General features: G+C 42.7%; 1 protein-coding gene across 5 annotated transcripts in view; it reads right to left on the bottom strand.

The window, feature by feature from the left end:
- FAM13B (family with sequence similarity 13 member B) overlaps positions 1 to 17,760 on the bottom strand; it is a 61,305-nt gene extending 43,545 nt beyond the window's left edge. For 2 of the 5 annotated variants that reach the window (XM_064162153.1, XM_064162156.1), the window contains exons 1-4: positions 17,453 to 17,758; positions 1,846 to 2,012; positions 688 to 878; positions 59 to 271 (exon numbers count right to left, since the gene is read on the bottom strand). In XM_064162153.1, the coding sequence (XP_064018223.1) occupies positions 59 to 271; positions 688 to 844 (370 nt within the window). In that variant the 5' untranslated portion in view covers positions 845 to 878; positions 1,846 to 2,012; positions 17,453 to 17,758. Of the gene's footprint in view, positions 1 to 58; positions 272 to 687; positions 879 to 1,845; positions 2,013 to 12,908; positions 13,012 to 17,452 lie in introns of those variants that run through there. The other 3 variants (XM_064162157.1, XM_064162158.1, XM_064162154.1) reach the window with 3 other exon arrangements.
- Positions 17,761 to 17,932: the final 172 nt, after the last annotated feature.

Below are 17,932 nucleotides of genomic sequence, written 5' to 3'. Positions count from 1 at the left end.
TTAATACTGGTTTTTACTCTTAATCACTTGAAAACACCAAGTCAGAAATAACTAGTACCTTGAGAAAGTTGCATTAAGTGTGTGTGCAAACTGCCTGGGATAACTGGCTCTGGAAGTTCTTGAAGAAAAAATCTGAGAAGGCTAATCGCTGAGGGTACATCTGCTTCTTTAACCAGGTCCACATCTTCTCCATTATCATATCGTTGCCGAAGCCACTCCACTGTCTCAGCATTCCCATTGACTTGAAAAAGTCCTTCTTGTTCCAGACCTCCTGCGTTAGAGAAAAAAAGTTGCAGGAATAAACTTCTAGATGTAGTAAGGACAAATATAACAGAACATACTGATCTTCAGATACACACAATTCAAAACTTCCTGGGCAGCAGTTCTGCAAGACTTGCAGCAGTCCCACTCCCAGCAAACACAAGCTTCTGCCATGCTAGCAATACAGTAATAAAGAAAATGCTGGCAGTACGGAAACACATCTTTGCCTACAAAGTATCCTACTGAGCTGACTGCATTAGTGTTAGCTAGACAACACTGATAATCAAATATAAGGAGTAACAAAACCAACCCACATCACAGCCAATTAAATCCAAGTACCCTGAAAATACACATTCAAAACCCCCAGTCTGTTCCATAAGAACAACAGCTCCATCATTCTTTAAAGCACAGCAAGCTCATACATACCATGTTCCTCAATATAGTCCACGACATGGCGGACTATGAATGGAACCTCATTGTCTGGTTGCCCTTCTTGCTGCAGCTCATCAAGTGGAATTCCAAATATTTTGTTAGCAAGAACAGAGTTGCAGTTACTCAAGGAAGGGGAGGAGCTCTTCCTCATATCTTTTTGCAGCCAAAAATCAAAGCTGTCTTTTCTGTCAATTAAGAAGAATTAAAACCAAAGATCACCCTTTAGTTTAGGCTGTTGAAGGTATCGATCTGTAACATGACAGGCTTTAATTGCCTCATGCAAATGCTCTCCAGTCTCTTCATCAGTTCACTGAATTAATGAAGTTCTGTAATGACTCCAAATTCAGCTAACTAGATAAATGACTATTACCTAGGTCTTCTGTTCAACCCTCAATGGAGGACCAACAAGAATATACACAGCAGCAAAGTAAATGCAGGAAATTCTAGTTAAAAGATTATTACTGTAGTTCTAAGGTGCTCCAGCAGAGCTTGATTCTTCAGCACATTTTCTGACAGCATTTATCAGTCAGGCTTTGGAAAGCCAACACAAAAACCTCTCCAGAGGAAATGAAACTAGTGGATTATACCAAACCAAACCCTCGAGTTCCAGTTTCACTAAATGATTAACTACTTGGTGATACACAACTGCACTGTGTGCAGTTCTAACATATTTGGCATTTTCTGATCTACACAATAAAGCCTTCAACACCTGCATCAAATTAAAAATTTTATTGAACATAAAACCCCCAAAACTAGTTTCTAGATGCTCACTGATATCGTTCTTCCTATCATGCAGAAGCTCAAGCTTTACTTGCAAGTCTTTGCTTGATACAGGATCTAGATAGATAACAAAGGTATTACCAAAGGCACTGTAAGTCACTCAGTGAAACTGTTATCCTGTCAAAACCAAGATACTTCTTCCAGCAAAGGAAAAATGTGTTTTCTAAATAAATAAATAACAAGAGAGCAAACATACTTAAGTCCAAGTAAACACTTTCACAGAACACAAAGCCCATACAGCTACTCAAAGCACTATAGCCAAACTTAATTCTCTCTACTAATGGCTTAATAAACACAAATAAATTAGACAGACTGAAATTCACACTTCCTTTACTTTCTGTAGCCTGAGTCAAATAGTTTTAAGAAACCTACCTCAGAGTACTTAAACAGCCGAGTTTGAAAAACGTTTTCTGCGCCAGCTGCCCTCACTGACCAAGCATTCTTTTGTCATTTATGGTTGTTTAAGATTATGGCAAAAGATCAGCCTGTAGTTCCTCATTGAAGAATAGCAGAACTCGATCAGTACTTCAGCAGTTAATCTGAAAATAAAGGAAATATTATTGAACCATAAAGTTTTCAACAGTTTTCTACTCAGTTACAAGTCTAAACACCACGTTTGAGGACTTCTCCTTGTCAAATCATCAGTTTCTTGTTCAGAATAATGAAGCATAAACACCACATTAGTCTGGCTCATAGGAGAGGATGCAAAAAAACCAAATCCCCTTTTTGCACTTAGTGGCTAACCAAACTTAAAGTGAAAGTTAGCATGGAACACCTTACCATTAACAATTATGAAGTATTTTTCAGACTCCTTCATTCTTCTTCCAAAGAATCACAAAGGGCCAAGTAGGTTAGCCAGAGGTGTTTCACAGCGCCTACCACATGAAAACTTCGGATGTTTGCAACACTTTTGTACGGCTCTCAGGCACTCATTTACATGGCACAAACAACAACCAAAATCCTGACCAAGGAACAAAACAGTTGACCAGATTTCAGTGGTACAGAATCTTTTCTACAAAGTTAATTATGTGTCCTAACAACCAGCTCAAAGTCCAAGTGGTCATCAGATCTGGAGACAGGAAGCAACTTCCCAAATTAAGATTCCCTAGAACCACCCACATTCCTGACACCCTTTAGAATCCCGATTATCTGGATATTTTTATGTTCTCAGCTCTCAGATAGCATCATCTTCATCTCCAAAGTACTTACACCCCTCTACGCTCACGTCAAGGCCAAAATGTCAGTCCATTCCTCAGCCCAGGGTTCCAGACTCATTCCTACAGCATGAACAAATGATGTTTTCCTGTTCCAAATCCTCCTCAGACTGCACCCATATATTCAGGCAGGTGGCCATAAGCTATATACAAGGCTACTTCATTCTCCTCTTCAAAATTCTCTTGTACAGAGACTAGAGGAAAAATATTTTGGGCTTAAGTGTTTAAATCTTTGCCCATAGATGTAAACAACACCGATCAATGTTCTTTCCTGTTCTTGTCATCTATCTCTGTTTATTGTCTTGGATCACACACATAGGTTGTAAAGCTGTTATGCACCTCACACTGGATGGATCCGGGTCTGAGATCACGACTGCAGGTGAGTAGACAACGGAAAATCAAGAGTTATATTCCAGACATCAGACTTTATTTTCATCTGTTTAAACCAATCCATGCCCATGTATTTTAAACTGTGAAGATGCCCAGAGTTTATTGCCTCAAGTGCTACCAAAATCAACCTATCCACGGTGAAGCAGAAAGATTCATGTTAGCCAACTGTGGGGTTAATGGCAGCTGGGAAAAAGTCTTTGATGGATCTGCCACAGTGCTTCAGGCTGCCTTGCTGAAACAAGCAACAAATAAACAAACATCATCTAATAAAAAGAGCAAATTAGAAGCAACCACTTCTTCATAATTCAGGATCAAATGAACAATCTTGAGGTGCAGCTCTCTTAGCAAATATAACTTTGTGCTTAGTCAGCTGACATAAAAACAGAGTCATTTTACCAGGTGCTGTGTACCAACAGGTTACCTGAATATTACTTTTATTTGGGAGACACAAAAGAAAGAAGAAAATATTTCTCTTTTAACTAGCTTGGCAATGTAACAGTGAAATACAAACTGCCTGGTTATCATTATTAGAGCAAAACTGGAGTGACCACCCAAGCTTAAACAAAGTTTTATATAGCTAAAATTAGTGAAAGCCTGATTTTCACCCTCCCAGATACACACATCCTCAACGTATCATTACAGACACCAATTTCTTCTCAAAGCATTTAAGTCTTTTGCCTTTTAGTGCAGATTTTGGAGTGATCTCCACAGGCTGTGATGCCAGGCAGCTGATATTTATCAAGCCTAGAAAAGGCTAGAAAGCATTAAAAAATTACCTGACTTCCTGTCACTTTTCTTGCCTATTTCCAACATTGTAAAACCAAAGGTTAGGCTCAGAAAATGGTAATCATACTGAATCTCCACTTTTCACACTCACCAACAGCTTTCCCACTTGCCCTTCTTTGACTCAGGACATACACCACTTGAGTGCAAACACAAATGAAGACTAAGACAAGATACATAACCTCCATAATTCTTTCTGAAGTCTTTAACAAATAATGAGACACACTTTGAGGGCTGTAACATTTTTGCTGCCACAATCAAGCATCTCAGAAAATAGGAGCTGATCCATTCAGTTAACTATTCCTACCTTTGTCCATATTACCCTGACTCTTTTGAGAATGTGCTTCCCCCTCCCAAATTCAAATCCTACAGGCTTCAAAGGTCCTATGAAAAGGCCAATTTTAAAACATAATTAAAAAATAAATATATGTAATATTTATATATATATATATAAATTCAAACACACACACACCCTACACCAAAAACCCAAGTGGCTGGCTGCATCTTTCTCCATCTACCTCCCTCTCTTGCTGCTAGAAACATTTTAAGAAATCCCCTAAGCTACGAAATTTAACTATAGAGAACTAAAACCACACTTTATTGTGACCACCTATTATAACAAACTTCTAGAAGAGGCTGAAAATAAACACCATCCTATTGCCTGTACAGCATTGTGAGCCCAAGCATCTTAGGTTTAAAACATCAAGTTTCATTCTATGTTGTGTATTTCAGTGCTCTCAGCTGTTATTAACAAAACAAGTCCTGGTTTTGGTAGGGGAGGGGGAGAGGGGGTTGGGTTTGTATTTTTAAACTAAAGCAAGGACTTCATAAAGTCTGCTGGGAAAACAGCATCACAAGTTTCATTTTGCCATCATAATAGCATTCACTTATCTTGGCAACTAAAGAAGTATTCACACCCACATATGAAATGCCACTAAAGAAAACAGAGAGTACAATCGCAACTGTTAATATTTGAGGAATACATATGAAAGTTTGGACTTAAATTCAGCTCAACTTTCACATTACTGGCTGAACCACAAATACATGGGTGTCATTTTATAATTAAAGCCCTTACCTTACCATAAAACAAAGGAATGAAACAAGGAAAATAAACCAAAAAGGGCTACAAACTGAAACCAGGAATGAAAACACTAATTCTGCATGTAAAATCTCTGCCACAAGTCTCAACTATTTAAGCAATTATTTTATTTGCTTGTTTTTTGCAAGAAATTCATGTTATCTGTGAAGCCAAAACCAAGACTAACAGTGACTGCTGTTCTGCTCTAGTCTAATGTACCTTGTGGGATTAGCAGACATCATCAGTAATTTTCTGGTAACATATGAAAAGTAAAATCTAAACATAAAATATTTAGATGGGAAAAAAGTGTTACAGGGTAAGATAATAACTTCTAATACTTCTCAGTGAATAAACCCCAAGTTTAGAATTTAGCTTTTTAACTCCACAGCACAGTCAACCTGTGAGCCACCCACATGCTTGCACACAGGGGCCTAAAGGAACACCTCTGGTAGAGAGGATCAGTGCTCCTTTTCTGCAAAACAAGGAAGGTTATTTCCAAATTACACCACAAAAACATTTAAGTGGTTCAAAAGTTCATTTCTTCCTTTATACTCCATAAATTAATATTGTTAGTAACTTGTGTGACATATTTACATGATTGACTTATAACTAGACAAAAATCTGATAGTAAACATACTTCTAACTCCAAATGAACCAGCCTATGGCAGGGAGTTGGAATGGGATGATCCTTGAGGTCCCTTCCAACCTAAGCCATTCTATGACTGTATGATAATTTTTAAGCTAAGTTTGAAATGTACAAAATCATAATAGATTTTATGAATGTCCAAAATTATGGCCCAAACTTGTGAAACAGATTCCAACTTGGAATCACAGAAGCTTTCCTGATGTACTGACATCACCCAAAGCCAGCTGCCAGGTGTGAGCCTGAGCAGGAAGATGGTCTGCCTGGGAAACTTGTGTGGAACACACAGCCCCACTTGGCAACTGCTCTACTACATGCTAGTTAATTGTGCTAGTTTGAAGCAAGCTAGAATGTTTTGGTAACAGAACTAGATAACGGGCAGTGAAATGAAAAACAATTGTGTCTACTTCTCTCACAGTCACGCTGAGAACTCTGGGAAGAAGAAGAAAACATTCTCCATTTTGTCTCTCACTCTTGCTTTGGCCTTAGACCTGGTCACATCTCATTAACCCTGCTCCTACTAACCTTGCTCCCTAACCTCTTGGCTGCATCTCTTTTCTTCCTGAGAACTGGGGTAAGGTTGAGAGGGCCGGGGGGAGGTGTTGGGGTGGTTTGAGAGCCCCTCCTGGGGACCTTGGTTTCTGGGAGGGGAGTTGTGCTTTTGTATTGTTTATCCTTTGTATATTTCTGTATATAATTGTATATAGGTGTATATATTGTAAATAGCTGCTTGTAAATTCTGCTAGCTGTAAATAAATTGCTTCATCTATATTCCCAGGGTCCGTCTGAGTTAGCTGGGGCAAATTCAAAAGTGTGGGGGGGCGGGGTAACCCCCAAACCATCACATTTTTAATTGGCGCCCAACGTGGGGCTAGATATTTCAGTGACTGGAAATTAGCTCTGGGAATTAAGATGAAGCTAATCAAGCAGCTATTGTATTTGGTTGGTGCATTGCTCTGGTCTGGTTTTGTTTTCTTGGCATTTAGTTGGTTAAAAGGTCAAATTGTTGCTTATTTCATTGATCTGGCTTATAATAAGGCTAAAGCTAAGGTTTCAGATATGTTCTGGAGCTGGGGTGATTTTATTCTTGGTTATGCTGGTTTTAATATCTCAAAAACATTACCAATCTGGTAAAAGATACCGTTCCTGCATCATCTGAATGGGTGAATGTTTCTGCCATCAGGAACAGACGCCCACCTCCTGCAAGGCAATTCCAGCCTAGGAGGAGACAAATTCCACCCAGACAGCAGCAATCACGTGCGTCACTGTGGATACTTCTGCGTGACACATACGGTGAGAACATGAACAAATGGGATGGTAAACCTACTTCAGCTCTTTCAAAGAGGGTCAGGGATCTGCAGAGTGGCAGAAACAGAGGCAGTAATGCCAGAAAAGTAGCTGTCACTTCTTCAGCTCCCGAGGGCAACTGCAATTGTTCCAACAGTTGCAATTTCTCTCGCAACAACACCAATCACTGTGTACACCCTACATGCCATGTTCAGCATTAGGGGTGCCCTGCCTCCAGCCAGGAGGAGGAAAGGGATAGTGGAGAGAACCGAATCTATTGGAATGTATTCATTAGGTGGCCTGGCAGTTCAAGAGTTCGGAAATACAGGGCTTTAGTTGACACAGGTGCTCAGTGTACTTTATTGCCATCTAATTGTAAAGGGACAGAGTCCATATCTATCTTTGGAATCACTGGTGGATCTCAAGAGTTAACTAAGGTACAGGCTGAGATCAGTTTAACTGGTAAAGAGTGGAAGACACATACTATTGTAACTGGTCCTGATGCGCCTTGCATTTTGGGAATTGACTTTTTGAGACAAGGTTGTTTCAAAGATCCTAAAGGTCATAAATGGGCTTTTGGAATAGCATCTGTAGAGATTGAGGATGATAAATTGAAATTGTCTATTAGACCTGAACTTTCTGATGAATCTGCAGTTGTGGGACATCATGACATAGAGGACCTGGAAGTGCCAATTGCAACTCAAACTGTTCATCATAGGCAGTACAGAACTAACCGTGACTCTTTGTTGCCCATTCATCAGCTGATTCGTCAATTGGAGAGTCAGGCTGTCATCGAGAAAGCTCATTCACCTTTCAACAGTCCCATCTGGCCTGTGCGTAAACCTATGGGCGACTGGAGACTGACAGTTGACTTTCGTGCCCTCAACGAGGTGACGCCACCCATGAGTGCAGCTGTGCCAGACATGCTGGAACTCCAGTACGAGCTGGAATCGAAGGAGGCTAAATGGTATGCAACCATAGACATTGCTAATGCTTTCTTCTCTATCCCCATAGCAAAGGAGTGCAGGCCTCAGTTTGCATTCACCTGGAGAGGAATCCAGTACCAGTTCAATCGTTTGCCTCAGGGGTGGAAACACAGCTCAACCATCTGTCACTCAGTCATCCACAATGCACTGGAGAAAGGTAAAGCTCCAGAGCACATCCAGTACATCGACGACATCATTGTGTGGGGCCAAACTGCTGAGGAAGTCTTCGAGAAAGGTAACAAAATCATTGACATTCTGTTGCAAGCAGGTTTTGCCATTAAGAGAGACAAGGTCAAAGGACCTGCCAAAGAAATTCAGTTTCTGGGAGTGCGGTGGCAGGATGGTCGCCGTTACATTCCTCAGGATGTGATCAACAAAGTCTCTACCATGGCAGTTCCCACCAGTAAGAAGGACACACTTTCTTTCCTTGGTGTGGTGGGATTTTGGAGACTACACATTCCTGGTTTCAGTCAGATTGTCAAACCTCTGCATGATGTGACTCGTAAGAGAAACAATTTCGAGTGGGGACCTGAACAACAAGCAGCCTTTGATCAAATCAAACGAGAAGTAGTCCATGCAGTGGGCTTAGGACCTGTGAGATCTGGTCCAGACATTAAAAACATTCTGTACACGGCTGCCAGTGATAATGGTCCAACTTGGAGTCTCTGGCAGAGAGCTCCAAATGAGACACGTGGTCGTCCACTTGGTTTCTGGGGACGTTGTTACAGAGGTTCAGAGACAAATTACACTGCAACTGAGAAAGAGATTCTAGCAGCCTATGAGGGAGTGAAAGCAGCTTCTGAAGTGATTGGAACTGAGTCACAATTGCTTTTAGCTCCTAGACTGCCAGTTCTTAACTGGATGTTCAAGGGCAAAGGTTCATCACCACATCATGCCACAGATGCAACCTGGTCTAAATGGATGGCTTTGATAACCCAGCGAGCACGAATGGGTAATCTTGATCGACCTGGTCTAGTGGAGGTGATCACCAACTGGCCGGAAGGCACAGACTGTTCCAAACCTCCAGAGGAGAAAATAACTCGTGCTGAGGAAGCTCCTCCCTATGGTGATCTCTCTGATGAGGAAAAGAACTATGCTTTGTTCACAGACGGTTCCTGTCGTCTTGTTGGGAACAAGCGAAGATGGAAGTCAGCAGTCTGGAGTCCAACCAGGAGAGTTACCGAAACGAAAGATGGCGAAGGAGAATCCAGTCAGTTCGCTGAGGTAAAAGCTGTTCAACTTGCTCTTGATGTGGCTGAACGTGAGAATTGGCCTATCCTTTACCTCTACACCGACTCGTGGATGGTAGCCAATGCTCTATGGGGTTGGCTGAAGGACTGGAAGAAGAATGGTTGGCAGAGGAAAGGAAAGCCTATTTGGTGTGCTGATCTATGGCAGGACATTGATGCACGGCTGGAGAGAACTCCAGTGAAGGTGCGGCACGTAGATGCACACATGCCTAATAGCAGAGCCACTGAGGAACATCAACACAACCAGAAGGCAGACCAAGCTGCTAAGATTGCTCAAGTTGATACCAACTCTGAACTTGACATTGACCTTGATTGGAAACACCGAGGTGAGCTGTTCTTAGCTCGGTGGGCCCATGACTCATCTGGACATCAAGGCAGAGATGGAACATACCGATGGGCTCGCGATAAGTCAATTGACTTGTCCATGGACGCTATCACCCAAGTCATCTATGACTGTGACATTTGTGCTGCTATTAAGCAGGCTAAGCGAATCAAGCCCTTATGGTATGGTGATAGATGGTCAAAGTACAAGTATGGTGAAGCCTGGCAGATTGACTACATCACTTTACCTAGATCACGTTCTGGTAAGCAGTATGTGCTAACGATGGTAGAAGCCAGCACTGGATGGTTGGAAACCTATCCAGTTCCACATGCTACTGCACGTCACACTATTGTTGGTTTGGAGAGACAAATCTTGTGGAGACATGGAACTCCAGAGAGAATCGAGTCAGACAATGGTACTCATTTCAAGAATAATCTTGTAAAAAACTGGGCCAAAGAGCATGGTATTGAATGGATCTATCACATACCCTACTATGCACCAGCTTCAGGGAAGATTGAACGCTACAATAGTTTGCTGAAAACCACCCTAAAAGCCATGGGGGGTGGAACTCTGAAAAACTGGGACAAACATTTAGCACAAGCTACCTGGTTGGTAAATAGTAGAGGTTCAGTAAACAGAGCAGGACCTGCACAATCAGATTTGGTCCAAACAGTAGACGGTGATAAAGTTCCTGTTGTACGTGAAAAGAATCTGTTAGGGAAAACTGTTTGGGTATTTTCTCCTTCGGGCGAAGGGAAACCTGTCCAAGGGGTGGTTTCTGCTGAGGGTCCTGGTCATACATACTGGGTAATGCAGGAGAATGGTGAAATCCAGTGTATTCCACAAAGAAATTTAACCTTAGCTGAGAGAGTTTAAATCCAAGTTGGTAGGAGTTTTCTGTTCTAGGTAACATCGGCGCCCAACACTGAGAGAATCTACGATAGAATCTACAGTACATGAGCACGAACCCAATATCACCTGGGAGTCCCTGTTCTGAGCTTTTGAATCACCTATATCTGATTGAAGTGTGATCTGAATTTGTATATATTATTTTAGTGTAAATATTGGTTTAGATTAGATTAGATAATTCTCAGCGATACTCTGAGCGAAGTAGACAAGGGGTGGATTGTGCTAGTTTGAAGCAAGCTAGAATGTTTTGGTAACAGAACTAGATAACGGGCAGTGAAATGAAAAACAATTGTGTCTACTTCTCTCACAGTCACGCTGAGAACTCTGGGAAGAAGAAGAAAACATTCTCCATTTTGTCTCTCACTCTTGCTTTGGCCTTAGACCTGGTCACATCTCATTAACCCTGCTCCTACTAACCTTGCTCCCTAACCTCTTGGCTGCATCTCTTTTCTTCCTGAGAACTGGGGTAAGGTTGAGAGGGCCGGGGGGAGGTGTTGGGGTGGTTTGAGAGCCCCTCCTGGGGACCTTGGTTTCTGGGAGGGGAGTTGTGCTTTTGTATTGTTTATCCTTTGTATATTTCTGTATATAATTGTATATAGGTGTATATATTGTAAATAGCTGCTTGTAAATTCTGCTAGCTGTAAATAAATTGCTTCATCTATATTCCCAGGGTCCGTCTGAGTTAGCTGGGGCAAATTCAAAAGTGTGGGGGGGCGGGGTAACCCCCAAACCATCACATTAATTTATGCTCTTCACTCTTTAAGTTGTAACAAAATTAATGTATTTTTAAGTGTTTTAATGTAATGTCATGATCACAACAACTGACACTAACTGGTGATTTTGATGACACTTGGATACTCAAATTGCTGTTAGCACTGCAAATGGATGAAATGCTTTTGAGCACAAGAGCCTTCGCACATCCAATTGACAGCTTGCTTTTTATCAGCTAACAATTGAAAATAAGAGTATTTTGCTTATTTTAATTAATCTGAGAAGATGGACAGGTTGGGGCTGGGGACACAGCCTGGAAGAAAACAATAATAAATTATGAAGAAAGAAAAATGTAAAAACTAAAAAAGAAAAAGAAAGGAAATGGAAAAAAAAAAAAAATTAATAAAAGAAGAAGAAACTGGAAAAAGCCTCACCCCAAGCTCCCAGGCTACCACACTACCACAAACAAACAGACTCTACCACAAACTCCTGACACAGAAAAGGACAAATACTTGCATCAAGAGCACAGCTAAAAGCTATACAAGGGCTTGAATGTGAAGAGACACAGAATATCCTCCATGTGAAAAGAATAATCAATCTTAGAGCTGCATTTCAGTGCTTAATATTTGAAGAATTTTAAAGCCAGGAAGATGATCCTGAAACAGATTTACAAAGCAAGATTTTCTCTTTTCCACTGTTGGTGAAATCAGCTGCCAGAAGGCATTTTAGTCAAATCTGGATTGGCAAATCAGACAACTGGGCTCAGACACTAGTTCGAATTTAACAAGCTAGTTGTCTAAAGACTACACTCCCCAGTCCCACAAAGGCAAAATGTCTGCAAATAAGCATAGGCACAGAAAGTAACTTGCAGTGTTGAAGGAAACCATGTTAGAATAAAGATCTCTTGAAGCAGATAAAACTTCCCTGCTCCCTTCATTCCTCGGATTCAGTTACTAAGTCTTCACTGACATGTTTGCTTTCTGGTTAAACAGGAATGAGAAGGAGGCAAGCTTGCTGCAGTTTTGCACACAGTCACAAAAGGAGTCAGGAGGAGCGCGAACACCAGCTCTTTAATAAACTCACTACTTGTACAGTGCAAAGGCACACATGCTCTCACACTCAACATCAACTCACTCTGCTGAAATTCTCCCATCATCTGCGCCTCTGAGACAGCCTCAAAAAACACTCAGCTGACAAAATACCGGTTATACTGACAAAGCAAATAAAAGCATTACAAAAATACAGCAGCAGCTTTTGCACAACGCAAGCGTAATGCAATTTTTGTTTCCTGGAAAGGCAGTAGCAAGGCTTCTAATTTCCAAATTAGAACAATTCAAATTAGGTCTTCCTGTTTTTACTGTAGAAGAAAGCAAGAAAACAACTCAGGAAAGCTCCTCTGAAAAAAGATATTACTGAAATTGAGAGAATTTTGGATTTTGGGTTTTTTTTTAATTCACAAGCCAAGAAATCCTGGTATTGATTAGCATTTCTTCATCACTCATTAAAGTTCAGTCTGCAATTCCAGCTGACAGAACTCAATTACACTTTCTCTGAAAAAGCCAATTATCAAACACAGATCTTCATGAAAGACATCTTGTGAAGAGGCAGGAAAATGGACAGGCTTTAGAAGCATTCAATGCAAATATAGGGACAAACACCCTACGAAGCTTTACATTCTAAGCACTTAGCAACTGTACTTCCACAACGTTAGTAAAACCAGACATACTGCGACTGGTTTAATCAAGATCCCCCCCACTAAAAGAAAACCTTACATTTTACAAGAGCAAGCCGAGAGATCACCAAAGCGTTAGCTGATTTTCAAGGGTTCGGAGATGCAAAGACAACGTCATATATTCACTTACCAGATAAAATCCAAAGGCTTTTGAGCAGCATTACAGCAACTCATAATCCTTGTACAACTCTCCTGCAGCAAGAGGAATTAAAACCATCGGCGACAGCAGAAGAAAGTAGCTGTTTGCTCGCTGCCTCACACCCACACTGAGCGCTGCCAGATTTGCTCTCGGCTGCCGCTGCCAATGCACATGTGCGGAATTATAAAGAAACTTCCTGCTCGCACAGATCCCATCACATTCTTAACAACGGTAGTTAATAAATAAAAAGGCTTTTGTATCTTGTGTAACAGCTAATTGTATTCATCCTACTTGCCTCGCCCCCCCACCCCCCAATGTAAAGCCAACTCCACCAACCACACACGTATAATTGCCACTCCATCAGATAATACCGAACTTAATTGCAGTGGCACCGTAAAAGTACAGTAAGGGAAGAGACAGGAAGAAATTACCAGCAAAGCTATGCTACTGGAAGGGCTCACGTTCGAACACCAAAGCAGCTTTACAACTGTCTCTGCTGTTAACACAGACTTTGGAACGGAGGTCAAGCTACCTCAGAGACACCAAAAAAAGCAAACTATAAATATATAATGCACTTAATTTATTATACATAAGTTATCCTATTACATATATTTATCATCAGCTTGTTTCTGCCTCTCCGGACCAAGCAAGCAGCAACAGAAGCTGGAAGGCAAACCATGACACAATGTACCGCGTCGCCCACTCGCTATAGAAACGCTGCCTCTGTCCTAAGGATGACCACGTGCCATCAAAATAAAGGGCAGTCTCAGCATCCCCGCTGAAGGAGCGAGAAAGAAGACTTCAATGCTGTAGCAACGACTCTTTGAATTGCAGGGGAAGGGGAGAAAAAAGGGAAAAAATAGGAGGCTTATAATGAGGTCTCCACAATCAATTCTTGCCACAACTTGATCATGACCAAATCTGAAGATACCACCAGAAATCACAAGGTTAGAAATTACATTGCAGACTAAAATTAGCCAACCTGGTTGCATTACAAGAATGACAAGACAACAAAAGATTTAATGAAATGTGAAGTTTGGGGGGGGAAATCTCTTTCAAATCTCTTAAAAAAAAAAAAAAAAAAAAGAGCATAAAGGAAGAAAGAACCACATTCATAGCATCCCAGCTCTCATCTTTTCAGTTCTGTCCAAGTATTATTATCCTACACAGCTGAGCACAAATTTTAATCCTGATACACTGCTGGGAACACTGAACAGAAGAGATGTGTGAAGACAGTAGCTCGCCAAGCTGGAACCTGGACAATCACCATGCAGGGCTCCCTGATGATACTCAGCTCTGATCCAGCTGCCACACCCAAACGTCCTCACAAACGTTCAGTGAGGAAAATAAACCATTTAAGCCTCTTAATACATAAGAGACCCCTCTGCAACCTCTTTGTTACCCGCTATCTGAAGCCAAACTCGGTGCAGTGTCTTTATTTTAAGCTCAAGTTTGTCTTTTCTTCTATTAAGACAAAGATACAGGATAAAATTTCACACATTCACAGGTGAGAGCCTACAAAAGCAGAACTATAACCAGCACAATAGAACTATTCATCCACCAATAAGCAGGATATGATCCCAGATCCAGCTGCAAAATATTACCCATTTCTTGTACCAGATGACTCCTCCCATAGGTGGCAAATAAAACAGGTTTTCAGCACCACGATCACCTTCTGTGGTAAGACTTCAAAACAAATCAGCTCCACAAAAAATAATAATGCCCAGTAGAAGATGGCAGTAACAAATCCATTTAGTTTTTAGACTACCAGAATACACAGAATTCATGTGAACTGACCCAACTTCCACAAATCCCAACAGCTGGCTATAAAGCCAGCAAAATCTACAAAGCCAAATCTGAATTTCCTAAAGCCTTTTTAAAAACAGTCTGTTACTGCTTTCAAACAAAGGTTCTGCAGGTCAAATTTGTAACTTACAGAAAGTAACAGCCAGCAAAAGATTAAAAAATCATTTGTGCAATTCTACTAACTTTCCAGGGAGCAAAATTCTTTCATTCTGTCTGAACACAATTTTGGCAGGAGACATACAGCCTCTCCACTGAGTAACTGACACATCCTTCACTTTAAAAACTGCCTGACAAGTAACAAATCTCCCTCCTTCTGAACTCCTCATAGAGGATTTGACATTCCCTCAATTCTCCATCTCCTCCTCAGATGTTTTGGATAAACAGTTTTTTCTTTAATTCCTACGTAGAAGCCCTCGTATCTGAAATGGTTAATAAACACATAACTGGGTCTGCAATGCAAGAAAAAAGTTAAAAAGATTTACTGTCCTTCATCCTCACAGAACCAAACACTGAACTGCCCTGCAAGATGTCATTTCACACTCATCCCAATGGCTACCAGATTTTTGTTCAATGTGCTAACAAGGCAGCAAAAAAGAATCTGGTGTCAGAGAGAAATTCGGGACAACTTCAAGGCATTCTTCTACCAACATCACTTCCTCAGAGCTGCAGCTTCTTTATTTTTTCGGGGAGTGGTGGTGGGATGGCAAGGTAGAGGGAAAAGAAAAGAAAACCACCACACATTGAAAAAGGAAAAAAAAATTAATCCAAACTAAAAAAATCACCTTAGAATTGGCAGGTTTTACTCACTTTCTAACGAGCCCTAGAAGAGGGCAGCACTGCTGAGCTATAAACTTTTGACCAGAGATCAAAAGGTTCAGTACTTGAAAAGGAAAAAGCCATGACAAAAAGCCATCGTACACAGAAAACGGTCACAGAACTTCCTTATGTCTGTTCCAAATGCGGGCAGTATTTCTCCAGCCTCACCTGCTTTTGCAAAGATGCTGATACGGACATCAGAAAAGCTTCACTGCTTGCACGGGTCTCGTATTATGAGCCACATGCGACAAACGTTAAATTAAGTCTTTTAATGAGCTGTTAGAAGATCCTCCAATGTTACAAGCAGCGCACGGCAAGCGCCCAGGCTAAGAGGGAGCATTTAAAAAGAACCATTTGCCAAACTCAGATGTTTTGACACGTTGTCCGTGTCAGAATTTGCAAGCATTAGAAATTATCAGGAGCTCCTCCTAGTCAGCTTCTTTGAGGGTAATCACGAAACGCTCCACTTGATTGATTTCTCTAAAATAACACTGCAAATTTCCACTTTCGGGCTTTCAAAACGTTGAGATATTTGTTTCACTATTGTAACACTGTCAAGAGAAGGAAAGGATCCCTATGGTGCTAGACAGTATATAAAATACAGACAAGGCAGGTTAAAAAAAGAGTCTAAATACCTTCAAATCTATGTAACAAAGAACACATAAAACAATTTACTCGCAATAAGCAGTAAAAGGAAATGAAAGTATAGCAAAGAAACAGACTAACGAGACAGCTGAATGGGTTACAATCCAGGCCAGCAAACCAGCTCTTTCTTTTGCATTCTGGGGGTTTTGTTAGGCTGGCAGATCAAGCTACACAGAAGAACGTAGAACTTAAATGCTAATCCAGTTCAAATAACCCATTCCAAAATCACATTCTGACTATTCTATCCCTGAGGATCCTCAGGAACACACCCCTGAAAAAAAAATACATTGTGTAGGGTTTGGTATATTCAGTTTCTTTTGTGTTTTTTTTTCGAACAGACAGCAGCGATTAGATGGGATTTAGTTTCTTCACGTTACTTTTTTCAGCCTTTTGAGCCTGACAGCAGTAATAAATTCTGTTAAAATGTTAAAGTGTAGATAGATCCAGGAGCTGGAGAGTAAAAGGACTGTGTAGGATAAGTTCAAGATGCACCGTTTGACTGCTGAGGTTTTTTTGTTGGGTTGGGTTTTTCTCCAGATCTGGAAGAAACACCCTAACTCTTGACTGCTCATGTTAAAGCAACTTCTTGGTAGCAAGAAACATCTACACCCAAACGTTTAACTCCCTAAGGAGCTTCCAAGAACAATGGAAATTCACACTGAGTCTTCTCAGAAGATATACTTGGCCACAGGCTAGCGTGTAAAGTCTACGAGCTAGTGTTCTTAATGCTACTGGTGCCTTCACGCTCACAGATGACTTTGTGACTACCCTGCTTTAACTTCGGGAACCAACTTGGCTGGCAAGGAGCTGCTAGGCTAATGCTGTCAGCGCGCCAAGTCTCATTGCAGGGGGGGACAGGGCTGATCCGCCGTGGGAGGAGGGAACAGGCTCAGCAGACAACTCTGCTGGGAAAGGCAAGACATTCCGACAGGCTGTCAGGCTGCCTCCAAGGTCCTACCGCCACGAGTGCAACCTGGGAGACGAACGCACCGCTTGACAGCTCCCGCCGAGAGGCTCTAGCAACTTCTGCCCCGTAACGCGCCCGGCTCTGCCGCCCAGAGGAGGAAGTTCCCGCGCCCCTTATCAGCGCTGCTCCCAGAAGGTTCCTGAAGCCTGTCGTGACACCCTACCTACCCCACAAGCCTCTTCCACGGCGGGGAGCCCCGGCCAGGCCGCAAGCCCACCACTGCCCCCCACGGCTGGGGGGCGACCCCCGCCCCGGCCCGCGCACGCCCCGCACGCCGCGCATGCGCCCCGCAGCCCCTCACCGTTGCCGGGTGACTCGCCCTCCCCGCCGTCCTCAGCACCAGCAGCAGGTTCCTCCGCCTCTTCCTACCCCGGGGGCCGGCGCGGGCCTCTCCTGGCCTCTTCGCTCTCCTTGCGGACCTCCTCCCTCGGCCTCCGCCGCCCTGGCCGCCTGCCGCCGCTCCGCCGCCCCGGGCGCTGTCCGTCCGTCCGTGCCCTGAGCCGCTCACGTCGCCCGAGCGCGCCTCCGCGAGCGGGGGGTCCCCAACGGTAGCGGCGGCAGCGGGCGGAAGTGACGCGCTGACTGACAGGTGCAGCGCGCGCCCCTCTCCCGGGGTCACGTGCTGCGGGGCGGGAGGGGTCGCCGGTGGCGGCGGGGCGGGGCCGGGCGGCGCCCAAGGGCAGCGGCGGAGGGGAGCTGCTGCCCGCCCCTGGCGCCCGCGGCCGTCGGGACGGCGATCGGGCGGCTCTGCGGCGACCCGCAGGCTCCGGGCCGGACAAGC

The sequence above is a fragment of the Pogoniulus pusillus genome, chromosome 22, assembly GCF_015220805.1.
Source record: "Pogoniulus pusillus isolate bPogPus1 chromosome 22, bPogPus1.pri, whole genome shotgun sequence".
NCBI lineage: Eukaryota > Metazoa > Chordata > Aves > Piciformes > Lybiidae > Pogoniulus > Pogoniulus pusillus.
Note: the sequence above shows the minus strand (reverse complement) of the source record. Positions and strands in the feature narration are given on the sequence as shown.